Raw genomic sequence first — 16,837 nt, forward strand, 5'->3', positions numbered from 1 at the left:
CTAAGTACTCTGCTATTCTGATGTTGAAAGTTGTATTTTGAGGTGTGATATTTAATTCCACTACTGTCCCGTGTTTTTCAGGTCGGTGTTCTGATTGCTACCTGCTGGGAATAATTTGCTGATACTGAGTGGGAAGAGCTGTGAGGAGGGAGGTGCTGCAAGATAGAACATTTACCTGATAACGTTTTTCTGATATTATCTCCAAGCCTCATGTAAATACAGTCCACCATCTTCATTTTTCTTGAAGTCATAGAGAATATATTTACTTTTGATGTGACTTTCGACTTAGGATTGATCTTTCTCCTTTCTTCATTTGTTTCTAGGTGATTGAAGTCCTTTCTCTTACAGAGGAGCCACCAGGGCTTACCGTTTCCTGTCAAGGAGAGGGGGTTGGAGCTCTCTTGGCCAAAGCCAGTACCAGCATCAGTTCAAAAATATTCTGAAATATCGTTTTAACCCTGAACCTCACCATCCCATCATGGAGGGAGTTGCAGAGTCTGAGACAGTAGATGGATCATCTCCTTTTGATCTCTTAGAACCCCCGACTTCTGGAGGATTTCTGAAACTGTCCAAACCCTGCTGCTACATTTTTCCTGGGGGAAGAGGAGATTCTGCATTGTTTGCCATCAATGGATTTAACATTTTAGTAGATGGGGGATCTGAAAGAAAGTCTTGCTTTTGGAAACTGGTTCGCCACCTTGACAGGATTGACTCTATTCTGCTCACCCACATTGGGGCAGACAACCTTCCTGGAATTAATGGCTTGTTCCAAAGAAAAATTGCAGAGCTGGAAGAGGAACACAATCAAGGATCTGGTTCAAGTAGTAATGGCGAGTCGATAAAGAACCTGATTTCCCCTGAACTTGGGATTGTATTTTTGAACGTCCCAGATAAACTTCGGATGCCAGAGTCCACTCTAAAAGTGAAACGGAGCATCGAGGAAGCATCTCTAACGCTGCAGTACCTCAATAAACTTGGAATAACACCAGAGCCTCTTCACAGGGCAGTGAGCAACACTGTTGAACCCATCACACTCTTTCACAAACTTGGTGTTGGAAAGTTAGACATGTATGTGCTAAACCCTGTAAAAGAGAGCAAAGAGATGCAATTTCTAATGCAAAAATGGGCTGGTAACAGCAAAGCCAAGACAGGTATTCTAATGTCTAATGGAAAGGAAGGAGAAATATCTGTTCCCTATTTAACATCAGTTACTGCTCTCATTGTGTGGATTCCTCATCGTCCCACAGAAAGAATAGTTAGAGTGCTCTTCCCAGGGAATGCACCACAGAATAAAATCTTTGAGGGCCTTGAGAAACTGAAACACCTAGACTTCCTGCGATACCCAGTGGCAACTCAAAAAGACCTAACATCCAGTGCACCACTGCCAATCATCAAACAAACCAAAATTAGATCCAGAGCTGACAGCAAAGAGAGTCTGAAATTATCACCAAAACCAAACTCCAAAACTGTCAAGAAAGAAATAGTTGGCCAAGAGGAAGAGCCTAAGAGTGAGAAGACCAAAGAGAATAAACTCGAGAAAAAAATCAAAAGTGAAAGTCTGAAGGCCACCAAACAGCAGAAAAATAGCGAGGTGGCCCCCATAACAGGCAAGTTAGAGAAGAAGAAAATATTAAAGGAGAAAAGCAGAAAAACTGACAAAGTGTCTCGTATGGATGAAAAGAAAGACAAGGAAAAGAAAGAAATTAAAAGAGAAAAAGCAAAAACAGATGAAAATATAACAAAAGACGATAAGAAAGACAACAAAAAGAAGGACCCAAGTAAGCCAGAATTGAGAAAAATGACTAAACCTGACTTGAAGCCACTCACCCCTGAAGTGAGAAAAACTCTGAGAAAGACTCAGGCAAAGGCCAAGACTGAAAAAAATGTAACAGTTAAAGAGGATGTAAATGGTAAAAAGTCACTCCCCAAGCACCTCCAGGAAGAAGCTGCAGCAGCGGCTCATGCTGAAAGATCCAATGCGTCTTCACCCGAGGATCTTACTGAGGACTTTGAGTCCCTTAAAAGAGAAGAGTTGTCCAAACCCAAGGCAGGAGCTACCCAAATCTCTGAGGTGTCAGTTCACAAGGATACTAAAGTTTCTACCTCATATCCCCTAAATGAGAACATTACACAAGCTACTGAGACAAAGACAGTCTCATCCACATTTTCTGCCAAACCAGAGGAAGACAACACCACAGACAAAATAACCTCAGAACAGATAAAAGGAAAGGATTCATGGAGTGATAAACTTGAAGACAGCACGATAACTTTGAAGACATTTGAGGATTATGACACATATTCTGCAAAGGATGATCTAAAATTCATATCAAAGAAAAGTGACAGTTCAGAAGAGGAAGATGATGTAATTGAAAAAGCAGAGCTGGAAGGCACAGAAGATGATGAGGTTATGAAATGTAAAACACAGGAGATGAAAAAAGAAAAAACTGTAAAAGATTTTGATACTCAACCAGCAGGACAATTTAAAATGTCAGCTTCAGCTCTGCCTGAGCAAGGAGTATCGGCATCAGCCTCAGAACAGTTCTCCTTTATCCAAGATGAAACCATCCCTGGTTACTCTGAGACTGAGCAAACTATCTCTGATGAGGAGATCCATGAGGATACTGAAGAGAAAATCCCACAGTTACGGTATAATGTGGGATCTTATGACATCTCAGTCCCAGATTTCCCTGGGACCTTTGACTCAATGCAGGGCATGAAGGAAATAAAGAGCTTGGTTGTGTCAGATGTTGTGGATGTCAGACCCAAAGCCCTTGTGGGAGTTCATGAGCCTGAGCTTGCTTCCTACCCTGTTGTAATTGCTGCTCCTCTTGCAGAGGAGGAACACATTTCCTCAGCCACATCCATAACCGAATATGACAAAATGTCTTCATTTGCCACATCTGTAGCTGAGGACCAGTCAATAGCTTCTGTTACAGCCCCTCAGACTGAGGAAGTTGGAAAGAACTCCCTCCTTCTTGACACCGTCAACAATGTACCCTCACCTGGTACCCAAGGAAAGGACTATCTCCACTCTGCTGGTACCATTTCACCCACCTCCTCTCTGGAGGACGACAAATGTTTCAAGTCTCCTTCTTCTGATGAGTACCAGCCCAACATTCCTGAGATGGAGAATGATGCCAAGGCCCATTCAGCTCATGATGAAGAAGAAGAAGATGACGAGGAAGACGAGGATGAGGATCAGACTCCAAATGTTGACATCCCACTGGGTAAACTCAGACAAGGCTATGAGCATGCTGCATCCATGATGCTCAAGGAGAACGAGAAATCCCCCTCAGCCGACATTTCTTCTCCTATTTTCTCAGAAGAGCACAAACTTCCTACACAGGTTGCAGGTGAAAGTCAGTCTCCATTTAGTACTGGGGAATTCAAGATTGGTGCTGGAATACAACCTCTATCAACTTCTCTATCCTTCTCCGCTGGACTGGAGTCACACTTTAGGCAAGAAAGCGATGACAAATGTCTAAGTCCAGATGACAGCACCGTGAAACTGGCTTCACCCACACAGTCAGTGCCTACAAGCAGTGGTTACTCTCCTGCAGATGAAAAATCATTTAAAACAGAAGGCAACAATGAAGCAGTGACCAAATTTGATACGAATAAAGTGGAAAAATCGGTCACTATTTCTGACAATACATCTTTAACTGGACACTCAGTTGAAAAGGATGCATTTGAGGCATCAGAGGAATCTGAAGAGGACAGTGTGAATGAAGACGACTATTACACCAAAAAAGATCTCCAACCTGCTGTTAAAGCTAAACTTATGGAGGCAAAAGAGGGGTGCTTCCTGGATGATGACCTAACTACTGAGGCAAAGACTGCAAAGACAGACATAGAGCTTCTCTGCTCAGATGGGTCTCTGTCTCCTCCTGCTGAAGAGAAACCAAAGCCTCAAATCATATACTCAGATGAGGATGAAACAGACAATTTTCCAACTGGAATAAAATCAGGGTTCTCTTCAGCAGAGCTAACCAAAACAGACATCAACAAAGAACGTGCTGAGGAAACAGATATCCCTCTCACAGGGCATGAGAAAAGTGTTCATTTTGGTCTTTGTGATTTCCCAGAAAAGGAGAACAAAGAGAAAGCCCTTTATATTAGACAAGACACACCTTATGTGCATGGCAAAACATTCTCGTATGGTGACATTTATGATAGCAAACCAAGTTCAGTGGAATCAGATTCATATTGTCACGAGTCCTTAGATAAGGTGGAGAAGGACATTTCAAAGGATGATGTTGGTTTTCCTCTATCCCCTCTAACGGCGAGTGACAAAATATCAGAAAAGGAAGAATGTAAAGTCTCATACGAAAAAGATCCTTCCACTCCAACAAGGTTTGAATCCAAAAGCCAATCAGTTGTTTCTCCATCGATCAAAGATGGCAAAGATTATGAGACATTTGAATACCCGGGTCAATTCTCCTCAGTGGCAGATGGGCCTAAAGCATTGTCTACTTCTCCATCATCAGACAAAGACCCAATGTCTTTTGCTAGGCAACCAGACAGCTCAAAACCTGCATCATATTCCTCAATGACATCATCCAATGTCTCCCAAGCTAGAGTTCCTGATAGTGGATCATGTTTGGAGATTGATATGCGAAAACTGACAGCGAAGGATGAGGAAGACTATGATGATGATGAAGTAATTGATGAAGATGATGATGAGGAGGGAGACGAAGAGGATGAAAACACTGATGATGAAAGAGCTATTTGTTCTGACATTGAAAAAGGTCCCAAAGAAAAGTCTGAGAAGGAGATAAAAAGTCCTGCCAGTGAAATATGTGGCTCAAATAAGCCAGAATTTATGGTTTCTATGGCTGGATATGGTTTTAACAGTCAGGGGAAACCAAGTGAGAAAGAAATCGTATTCAGCTCACTCACAAAGGTAGTGGATGAAGATAAGTTAGCAGCTACTGGTTTCTCTGGCTACTCCACAGAGTTAGACTTATATGGGGGTGAGGATAAGGAATCACTTTTATCAAGTCAAACCACAGACAAAGGTAATGAAGACTTCAACTTGAAGTCATCAGAGGGTAGTTTTTACAGTGATAGAGCTGATCAGTACACAAGTACCGCTGCCCCTGGGTACTCTTCATCCTCTGCATATAGCTACTCTTCCTCTACTTCAGGCTCATTCTCTACCAGTCGTCAGCTTGCGGATGAGCTGGAGACACCTGCCTCAGCTGAGCCACTATTTGAATACTCCTCCTTCAAAGAAGAACACTCCCCGATCACTGATTCTCTGTTTTCTACTTTACCTGGCACCAAAGAAAACTATTTGGAAGTGTCTGAGAAAAAGGTCCCTGCTGCAACCACAGCTGAGGCTACCTTCAGCTTGTCTCACTTTTCCCCCCTCAATCCGTTTGAGGATTCCAAACGCTTCTCTTCACATTCATCCACTGCTTCTGATGAAGACAAAAAAGACCACACAACCGCTTTTGCTAGCATTTTGGATAAACGCCCTCATTCAGACTGTTTTTATAAGCCTGAGTGGTCTGAAGCGTTTGCGCTGGACTCTGCAAAAGGCTTTGACCAATCATTAACCTTGCACGCTCAAGAGGCAGCACTCTCAATTAATAAAGAGGCATCCAGCGCTGCACTGTTTGGTGTCACTTCTTCCCCAAGGCCAGATATTGAAGGCAAGCACTACTTTGAAGAGACTGACAGCAGTGAAGAGGATGAGGATGTTTATATGAGGGGGAAGTCTAAAATATCACCTTCCAGTGGTGTCACAGGTACCTTGTTGTTCTCTGAGAAGCCAAAAGCTTCAGTTGAAGGGGAAAAGACTAGCAATGTTCACCCAGATGTTCTTGGTTCATACATGTCCTCACCACTTGAGGCCAGCAAGCCGGACCCAACCAAAGGCCTTGCAAAGGTCAGTACAAGCTCTACCCCCCTTGCTGGAGCAGCAGCCAATGATGCGATTTCAGGCACAGCTAAAATGCAGTCCAGAGAAAGTGCAGGAGTCTATAAGAGCTCCTATGAGTGGGAAATGCCCAAGCCTCAGATAGGAAGGATGCCTGGAGACTCCCCTCCCCATTATCGTCATGATGATGAGTTTGAGGAGGAGTGTGAAATGGAGCCCGAGCACCCTGCCCGCCCGCTTTCTCTCTCTTCAACTAATAAGCCTTTCCACTCTCCCTTTTACTTTGAGGAGTGTAGCCAACAAGAACTGGAAGACGATGACGATGATGACAGTGATCAGGAGCTTGCTGATAAATCAGCCATAGGAGCATCTTCCACCTCTGCCGGCAACACATCTCCCGGATTTTCATCCTGTGAGTACAGGCAGCGTAAAACAGACCTCTCCCCTTCCTTTATCAACCCGTGCATGAAGCAGCTTTGCAGTGATGAAGACGATGAGGATCAAGGACAAAGAAGTGACCAGTCACAGGAAGGCGATGAACATGATATGTCTGTTAAGAGAAGGGCTAAGCAGCCCCACCATCAGCAATCCCACAGCAGCTCTGTCCATCAAGCCAGTGGCACGTCTGCAGGGTTAGGTCTGGCAACAGAGGACACACCACCTACTTCTATTAGTGAGTCTTTTGCCTCTCAGTCAGACTCTGAAGTGCATCAAGGCACGGAAGAGTATCCTTCTGTCACTGCTGAAGGCAACCTGGACTCAGATGAGGACGCAGACTATATGCCCGTCGACAAGATAGCTGCCATAGGTGAAGGCAGCCAACACTATTCCTCCTGGAAAAGCCAGGACCCAGTTCCCACACCTCAAAAGGATGCTTACCCTCACCCCCCTCGACCAGATGTTTGTATGGTGGATCCTGATTCTTTGTATAATGGCTCAGTTAAGAAAGAGCTTAAAGCTAAAGGATTGAAGAAAGCTTCGGGGAAAACCAAAGCATCACCTTCCAGGCGCAAGAGGTCCCCCATGCCTGTCAAACAGACATCATCTCCTCGCAGTGCGTCACTGAAGAAGAAAGAAGCAGACAAGAGCTCACGAATGTCTCGGCTGTCAGATGGACAAGGCTCAAAAGACGATGACCTCTCACGGTCAAGCTACAACCCTGGAAAGTCGCTGACCAACATTAACAAGAATAGTTCAGGCAAGTCAATCACTGCAGTGGTAAAATATAACTTTTGATGTTTGATACATTTATTTGACAAATGTTTCTGACTGACCTACCAGGTTCTCAAAAGGCTAGTTCTACAGCTCCTATCTATGTGGACATGGCCTACATTCCCAACCACTGCAACGCCAAGAATGTGGATAAAGAGTTTTTTAAACGCATTCGCTCTGCGTATTATGTGGTCAGTGGTAATGATGCTGCCAGTGGTGAACCAAGCCGTGGAGTTCTTGATGCACTGTTGGATGGCAAAGCTCAATGGGGTTCAAATCTTCAGGTAACTTTTTAGCTCTGCATATGATTGTATAACCTTTGTTATGGTTGACTGGTGACCCTTCCAAACTCAAGACTTAATATTTTACGGTATTGTAAGGCAACCCATTTTTTACAAAGAAAATACACCAACTTTCAAAAACTTTTTGCGCTCATTGCTTTCCTTCTTGGTATTTTGTTAACACATGCTTAAACGCTGCATTAGCAAGGTGCAAAAATATCTGTTTTTAGAGTGGTTATCACACCTGCTAATGATAAAGAATTGATGTGCGTTTGCTCATTACCATCACCTGGCTGCTCAATTTTTTTTCCGCTTCCTTTGGAAAGCGTTCACAGTAATGCTCCTAGATTGTCAACAAATCCAGTTGGTGCTCGCTTTACAAATCCAGTTGGGGCTCTCTAATGGACTCAATTTCACAATCGTCTGTGGATGTTACATTCTTTGCGCTTCAAATAAAATGCTGAAAGTTGTCTTTTGGCTTTTCCCATCAAGGGTCGCCACAATGAGTAAACTGCATGATTTGTTTGGCTTGGTTTTTAAGTCAGACGCCTCCCACTTACCAGTGCTTGGGACCAGTGGGCTGGGTGGTGGTTGGATCTTGGCCGGGAATAAAACCAGAGTTGTGTATCATTACACCTCCAATGAATCAAATGTAAAAAATCTGCATTTTTTTGTTATTGTTTTCCCCTACAGGTGACGCTGATCCCAACTCATGACACAGAGGTGACTCGTGAGTGGTACCAGCAGACACACGAGCGGCAGCAGGAGCTCAACATCATGGTCCTGGCCTCAAGCAGCACTGTCGTCATGCAGGATGAATCTTTTCCTGCCTGCAAAATCGAGTTTTAAGAATATGGTATTTTGCTGCCTCTCCCTACTGTAGATCTGTTTAAACTACTCTTAAGCCCCTTAGAATGTGGGTTCTTTTTGTCCGTTCTTATTGATAACAGTTGTTTTTTTAATCTAAATTTGTATGAACTTCTTAGTTTGTTGTAGCTACAATATATTTGTTCTCCACTCCATTAGAGTCCCGCAAATGACACATCTTTGTCTTTAAACTTGTTTTTAAAGCCTGTGAGAAAATGGAATTCTACGAGACCATTGTTTAGATTAAGGCTGTGTCTCAAATGGAATACTTCTGTCAGTACACTTCAATAGGTAAACTGCGTACTTAGTTCCTGAGTGCACGCATTTTCCAATCCCCAAGTATCATTGCGTACTCACAGGAAATGATGGTTGGAATATTTACCAGCAACCCTCCACTGCCACTGGTTGCTACCCAGCCATTTCTCAAGTTAGTCGCCACCCTCGTGCTACACAGCCACTATGGCGACTATTGCACTGAAGGTGGAGGCAAACACTTGGGCAGGAAATATGTTACATTTGTTCTTTTTAGTTACAATTTTGACCTTAATTATATCTCTCATGCGTGGGGCAGATTCTTCAGATGGCAGAGTGTCAAAGAAAAGGAAAATTAAGTGCATTTAGACACAGTAAAATGCTCTGAAAGAAGAGATATGTCTATCAACAATTGTTGCATACTTTGCCTAAGCTGCTCAAAAGCCGCTACATTCATCAAGGATAGAGACGGTATCTTTTTATTACTTTATTGTCATGTTTTCTGTGTACAGTTTGAGTAACTTAGGTGTTCATTTAAGTCATAGGATGGGAACTTGCTCGTAGGCCGTGGACCTCCTGCACTGACAGTGCACTGCATTTTGTCGCACTTCTCTGTGTGAATGCACTCAAAATAGTAAGTGTACTGGAAGTGCAACAACTGAGACTCAGCCAGGCAAAATAGATAGTTTCTGCAATAACAAAAAAAGGGTAAGCAATTGCTCGACCCTTACCTGGCAAAGACCACATTTGTGCACCTTAAGGCCAGATGAAGTCATTATCCTCTTCAGTATCTCTTTGTTTTGCAGTAAAACTATATGTAAGCTCGAAAATGATGCTAGTGATCAGTTTCCTCTCCTCCAGTTATTTCCTGCGTGCCTCAAACTGACATAGTAACATAGAAAGTATTCAAGTAGAACCCACAATGTCCTGTCAATGTATTTCAAATATATCTATATATAGCATAGACAATATCTTATTCCAAGATTTATAATGTTGTGCAATATTTCTATGATGAAAATCACCTTGTTGCAGTTACAAATTGTCATTGCTCAGTGTTAAACCTCCCCTTTACTCCTGCCGTGTGTCCAGTTGTTGCAGAGAACTTTCTCCGTCTTCATAAAGAACATGACTTTGTGCATGTGAAGGAAAGAACTGCTGCATTTTTAGGATCTTTATTCAACAACTAATGTGCGACAAGAGAAACATGAATTGCAAAAGGAGAGCGTGTGTCTGCGTGGGCCTGCGTCATTAGCGGTCGAGGTTAGACCTTTAGTGCCTTTTTGTCCTGATGTGTTGGAAGATGATATAATTGGCAACAAATATCAAGGGTGTCCAAAGCTTTTTTTCATTTTACCCAGGAGCTCTGTTGTACAGTTTGTGCAAAGACCTTTTAAAGCTGCATTTGGTTGCATTTGTGTTGCTATGGTAACTGCTACACAATTGTTGCATCGATACATACACATGCTATAACGGGTGATTTACATTCCTAAGATTCAACTATTTTGATCCGTGCTCGGCAAGTTGACCTTAAGGAAGCTAGGTATTGATCGATCATTGTTTCAAAAGGAAATACCAATTTTATAGATACTGCAAAAAAGAAAACTTTAGATTTAATGATACTTTGATGAAACTCAAGTCTGTCTGCCTGACGCCATCAGTAATCAAAACGAAAATGGCGGACACCTATGATGGCCGAGATAAGTCCAACAAATGCAAACGCCACAAGACAATATTATAAAGCCGCAACACATCTGTCCGCTCCGAAGGACGCGATAGACACAACGGAACTAAACGCGTAGTAAGTTTTACCGACTGACTAAGCCAAGACCGAAGGGTGAAAACTAATGATCACTGTATATTAATATTTTTGAAAGAGTGATTTCTGACTGAAGACGTAGTCACACTTCACTTACTTGTACAACTTTGTTCATTACACCGTAGTCAACTTTCGGTGTGTCGCCGAATCTTGTCCGCTAATATTATTTATATCGTCATGTTTTTTGCCTTGCAGTTGTTGTGATCTGGCATCCGTATTTGCTGTGGCTTTTGCAATCATGCTATAGCTGAAAGCCGTAGTGTTGTGGCTTCAATGTGTTGTGCTGTGGCGGTTGCATTTGTTGCGACTTTTCTCGGCCACCCTAGCTGTTTATTCAAATGAGTAGTAGCAGGTCAAACCACTAAACCTAAAAATATTTGTTTGCACTTCATTTCTTAGGTAAACTTACTGCTTAATTAACCAGAAGCACTTTATTTGTTGATATTAATATTGTATACTTTTATGTTGGAAAAACAACAGCAAAAGTAGCATGTAAATCTACTGTCAACATCTTGGTTACTGTACTTTAATTGAAAATTTGTTGAATATTGAAAATGAGAGCAGAAAAGTGTTTCCTCCTGTTGATTCAACGTAAGTGTTGGTTGCACTTTTTTTTACCGTATTTTTCGGATTATAAGTCGCTCAGGAGTATACGTCGCACCGGCCGAAAATGCATAATAAAGAAGGAAAAAAGCATATACGTCGCACTGGAGTATAAGTCGCATTTTTGGGGGAAATATATTTGATAAAATCCAACACCAATAATAGACATTTGAAAGGCAATTTAAAATAAATAAAGAATAGTGAACAACAGGCTGAATAAGTGTATGTTATATGACGCATAAATAACCAACTGAGAAGGTGCCTGGTATGTTAACGTAACATATTATGTTAAGAGTCATTCAAACAACTATAACATATAGAACATGCTATACGTTTACCAAACAATCTGTCACTCCTAATCGATAAATCCCATGAAATCTTCTTCCTCTATGTCGCTTCTAAACAACTCTGCCAACTCTGCTGCATATTTCACTACGTCCAGCTTGTAATCTGCAGTAGATGATTTCCTTTTCAGTGCCATTTTTGTTCAGCGCTTCTCAGTTTTTATAAGTTACCGCCAACGTTGAAATGATCCATTTTAATAGCTACGGCAGTAGCATATAGTATATAGTCCTGCTGGCTCCGCTGTGAACGGGACTCCCGCTGCTGTGTTGGATCCGCTTTGGACTGGACTCTTGCGACTGTGTTGGATCCATTATGGATTGAACTTTCACAGTATCACGTTAAACCCGCTCGACATCCATGGCTTTCCTCCTCTCCAAGGTTCTCATAGTCATCATTGTCACCGATGTCCCACTGGGTGTGAGTTTTCCTTGCCCTTATGTGGGCCCACCGAGGATGTCGTAGTGGTTTGTGCAGCCCTTTGAGACACTAGTGATTGATTGTAAACATTGATTGATGATTGATTGATAGCAGTTGGCATTCCATGACCCAAAATGCACTTCTGCCATGGCCCTCCCCCGCCAAATTCTTATTGGTTGACGTGTGTGTGTGACGATTGCTGACATTTTCTTAGTCTCTTCCGCTAATTCGATAAATAATGTTATTTGATATTTTACGGTAATGTGTTAATAATTTCACACATAAATCGCTCCGGAGTATATGTCGCACCCCCGGCCAAACTATGAAAAAAACTGCGATTTATAATCCGAAAAATACGGTAAATAAGATGTGAATGTATTGGCCATTAATTGTTTACTTGCTTGTTTGTATCCATAATTCAATTATACCTAATTTCAGTACGCAAAGTAACAGGAATATAGAAAACGTCCATTGCAGTCTCCAGCATCCAGTATTTATTTTACAGTCACACTGCTTGAATTGTCTTTGCTAAGAAGTTACTGAATCGATACACAGCTAAATCCCGACCAAAACAGTTGTAGGAAAACATCGGACCATTCACACCACAAGCACTTAAATGACGCAAAGTCAAAAATAGCTAAGCAGTCGTAGACCAGAATATGTTGTGAATAATTTCATAAAATAAAATACTAATGTGACACAACCGTTTTAAAAACAACACTTAGGCTCTGTTCACACTGCAGGTCAATTCCATATGTGACCTGTCAGTGAGAATAGTACAATTCCGACATTTTCAAATCCGACCAGAGCCTCTTTGATAATATGTATCCAATGTGACATCATTAAAATCTAAATTCTTTGCCATAATAGACGGTCATAAAAAGACCCGGTGAACAAAAAAGCAGAAAACAGTCAACATGAAGATGTTTTGGAACTCAGCTACATGCCTACATGCTCAGAACAGAAATCATTTGGTTAAGTAAATGTTGACATTGTTGCACAAAATCCTTCAAATTTACAAATCTGTGCCAGAATATAGACCCACTCAAATGTGGGCCATATTTACTTCATATTGATCACATTTTCCTTTGTTTTGGAAAAGACTACATAACCATCACATTTGACAAAACATCCCAATTGGGCAGTGTGAACGGATTTGTTTATCATACAGTACTGTGGCAGCATGGATACAAGACACAGTGATTGGACATACAGTATTAGAAGGTTCTGGGAACTGGACCAGACAACTTTATGGACACGCTGGTGGTTAGTCAGCAAAGATACTGTATGTGCATTTCCACATCTAGTGTAAATAGTCACAAGCAAGCCCAGAGTTTAAGAAGATGCTTAAACCGATCCAATGAAGGGCAATAAATGCTAAGCTTGCTTCTCTGTTATGATACATTTATTTTATTATTTTAGAATATACCGAAGGTCAATAATAAAAAAAAAACTTTGGACACCGCTGACCTACACCACGGCGTGGCACATTTGTGATACTGTGAACCCAGCAGGCACAAGACATTGATACAATGTTGATTATACATATATGTTCTTTAAAACTGACTTTAAAAATACGTTGCAAAATAGTTTTTGTAAATTGAGATAATGTTGGAGTCTAACGTTGGATCCATGTTGTTGGTTGGGAAATGACCAAATTTCAATAGTCAGGTTTTAACTAGGGCTGGGCGATATGGCCTTTTATCAATATCTCGATATTTTTGGGCCATGTCACGGAACACGATATATATTTCAATATTTTGCCTTGGCCTTGAATTAACACTTGATGCATATAATCACAGCAGTACGATGATTATATGTGTCTATATTAAAACATTCTTCTTCATACTGCATTAATATATGCTACTTTTAAACTTTCATGCAGAGAAGGAAACCACAACTAAGTCAATTTAGCAATATTTATTTAACAGTTTATTAAACAATAATATTCATGTCATTTCCAAAACAGAAAGTGCAAGATTGTCAGAGACATTTTAAAACAAGTTATCAGTGCACTTTTGTGAGTGATGTCATAAAGATGACATATCAAAACAACACTAAATTAATGTGCACTTTTTGTATAAAACGCCTCTACAACCGTTAAAAACAAATTAAGTGCACTTTTGTGCATGATATCACACAAGATATTTCAAAAACTGTCAAATAAAAATGAACTGCATAATAGGAAATCAAACATTGTATGTCCTTCGTTCTGTGGTAGGTTCCTGCAGACGTTATCGCCTTCTGTCGTTGATTGTTTTTTTCATACGGGGTTGATCTGGAAATTGTTGCTTGGCACCGGCCGGAGATGTTGACATGCTGTTTCAAGCACTCTTCATTCTCTAGCAGAGGACTTTTCAAATGATGCTACAAATTAGCAGTGCTGCTACTTTTTGTAGCAACGCTTTTGCCGCATAATTGTTCAACATATTCCCGCTTGAAGCCAAACCACCGCCAGACGACGGACCCCGTGCTGTTTTTCTTGGGAATTCATTCTTCCTCCATTTGTTACCAGATTCGCACCTTCTCTCTCTCGTATTACCACTCGCAACGCACCGTTAGCATCACAGCTAATGTTACCATGTAGCTACCTCTCTGCTCGGGGAGGGCGTGTGACGTTGCACGCATGACGTATGTAAGAAGTTGCGCTTGGTTTACGTCTCTGTGAGGAGAGACAAGAAAGAGGGAGAAACGCATGCAGTGTAATGCCTGCAGCTAAAAGCAACTGCGTGAGAACGTATACTCGAATATCACAATATAGTCATTTTCTATATCGCACAGAGACGAACCTGCAATATATCGAGTGTATCGATATACCGCTTAGCCCTAGTCAGAACCCAACATTGATTAAATGTTGTCAAACAGCATGTTGCTCCAACTTTATGTTTGAGTTGCTCAACGTTAGGACTTATTTCAAAAAGTTCTCAACGTTGTTTTAATGTCTCGTGAGTGCTGGGAAAGAAGCTTTGACCACGATGATCTCAACGTTTTTATTTTTGTCCCTAAGGTCAGTTTTTAAATCCTCGACTCATTTATTTTCTGCCTGCAAAAGAAGCACAATTATAAAAAAATGGCACTTGTTTTGAAACTGTTCAAATGTGATTTTAAGTGAGATTGCAGATGTTTTGAACAGCTGTGTTTTCGACGGGGCAGCAGGGTTCAACGTGGTTAGCATGTCTGCCTCAAAGCCCCAAGGTTCTGTTTTTCAATCTTGGCTCTGCCTTCTCTGCGTGACTCGGGGTGCCCTGTGATTGACAAGTCCCAGGTGTCACCCGGCTATCACCCGTCTGGTGTAGGCTCCAGCTCACCCGTAACCCTAAACAGGATACGCAGTCGAAAATTAATATTTAGTAGTTCTGTCAAAAAAATTCTGATTAATCATGTTTTAGAATTTTGATTATTTATGATTTATCACAGTTGACATACGGTCAGTTTAATCACATTTTAGAATTTGGATGAATCACAGACCACATTTAGCGGATATACTCTGCCAGCGATGTTTGTCGTCCTTGCTTGTTGACTTTGAGGTCTGTAGCGTTCTTGCAAGCCGTTGGCTTTAAGATTTCAAACTTCTTTACGTCGACTACAAGATAATGCTAAATACTTTGATTTGATCTATCCATAAAAAATCCCGTCTGGGTGTATTTTGAAGTGAAATTTGGCAGAGTCTCCTCACTCATTCATCTTCGACGTATGCATTAAGAACCCTCGCCACCTCTTTGGCAACTACCCACGGTTAAGGTAAAGGAGCATGTACTGTCAAGATAAATTGCGTGAATAATCAACATTTTTACATGAATAATGTGATTTTGTGATTTTCTTTGTCAGCCCTAATTTTTTTATTTTTTTATATATATAAAGTGCATTCGAAAAGTATTCACTTTTCCAACGTTTCGATATCTTACAGCCTTATTCCAAAATTGAATAAATCCCTTTTTGTCATCAAAATTCCACAGACAATATCCCATAAAGACTATGTCATTGTTTAATTTATTTTGCAAATGTATGAAGAATAAAAAACAAATCACATTTACAAAATCATTCCCAGCATTTGCTCAATACTTTGACGATGCACCTTTGGCAGCAATTACAGCCTCAAGTCTTTTTGAATACGATGGCACAAGCTTGGCACACCTATCTTTGGGTAGTTTTGCCCGTTCCTCTTTGCAGGTTGGGTGAGAACTTTTCATGAAGGATGTCCTCTGTACATTGCTGCATTGACATTGCTTTCCCTCTTAAAAAAAAAGTATATATCCATATATATATATATATATATATATATATATATATATATATATATACATACATATATATATACATATATATGTATATATATATATATATATATATATATACATACACACACTTATATACCATATTTCCTTGAATTGCCGCCGGGCATGTAATATGCGCCTGCCTTGAATTACTGCCGGGTCAAACTCGCTTCCCAAAATTATTAGCGCATGCTTACTTTTACCGCCGGGTCAAATTCGTGACGTCACGAGTGACGGTTCCCCTGTCGTCATTTTCAAAATGGCGGAGGAGGTTTTTTTTGCTTGTGCTATGTGTAAACCAGGGGTCTTGTTCAACAGCCACACCGGTTACACTGAAGGTTGTGATATAAAACAACTTTAACACTCTTACTAATATGCGCCACACTCTGTGAACCCACACCAAACAAGAATGACAAACACATTTCGGGAGAACATCGACTCTGTAACACATAAACGCAACATAAAAATTACCCAGAATGCCATGCATCCATGACTCTTACACACCCCGCTAGCACCAAACCCCGCCCCCCATCCGTGCGTCGGTTGAGCTGGGCGGGGTTGGGGGCGCGTGTATAATATAGCCAAGAGTCATGGATGCATGGCATTCTGGGTAATTGTTATGTTGCGTTTATAATGTGTTACATAGTCGATGTTCTCCAGAAATGTGTTTGTTATTCTTGTTTGGTGGGGGTTCACAGTGTGGCGCTTATTAGTAAGAGTGTTAAAGTTGTTTATATCACAACCTTCAGTGTAACCGGTATGGCTGTTGACCAAGTATGCCTTGCAATCTCATACGAGGGGCAGCGAAATGCATGCGTCCGGCCGGCACGTAGATAACATGGTGTAAAGGCGGGCGCGATGACATGTTGTAGAGCAGTGATCCTCA

General features: G+C 41.2%; 1 protein-coding gene across 1 annotated transcript; it reads left to right on the forward strand.

The window, feature by feature from the left end:
- The first annotated feature begins 351 nt into the window (after nt 1-351).
- On the forward strand, nt 352-16,313 carry map1aa (microtubule-associated protein 1Aa). Its single transcript, XM_061887218.1, has 3 exons — nt 352-7,082; nt 7,166-7,380; nt 8,071-16,313. The coding sequence occupies exons 1-3, from the start codon at nt 479-481 to the stop codon at nt 8,224-8,226; spliced, it is 6,975 nt and encodes a 2,324-aa protein (XP_061743202.1). The 5' UTR covers nt 352-478; the 3' UTR covers nt 8,227-16,313.
- Nucleotides 16,314-16,837: the final 524 nt, after the last annotated feature.

The sequence above is a fragment of the Nerophis ophidion genome, linkage group LG25 (genome assembly GCF_033978795.1).
Source record: "Nerophis ophidion isolate RoL-2023_Sa linkage group LG25, RoL_Noph_v1.0, whole genome shotgun sequence".
NCBI lineage: Eukaryota > Metazoa > Chordata > Actinopteri > Syngnathiformes > Syngnathidae > Nerophis > Nerophis ophidion.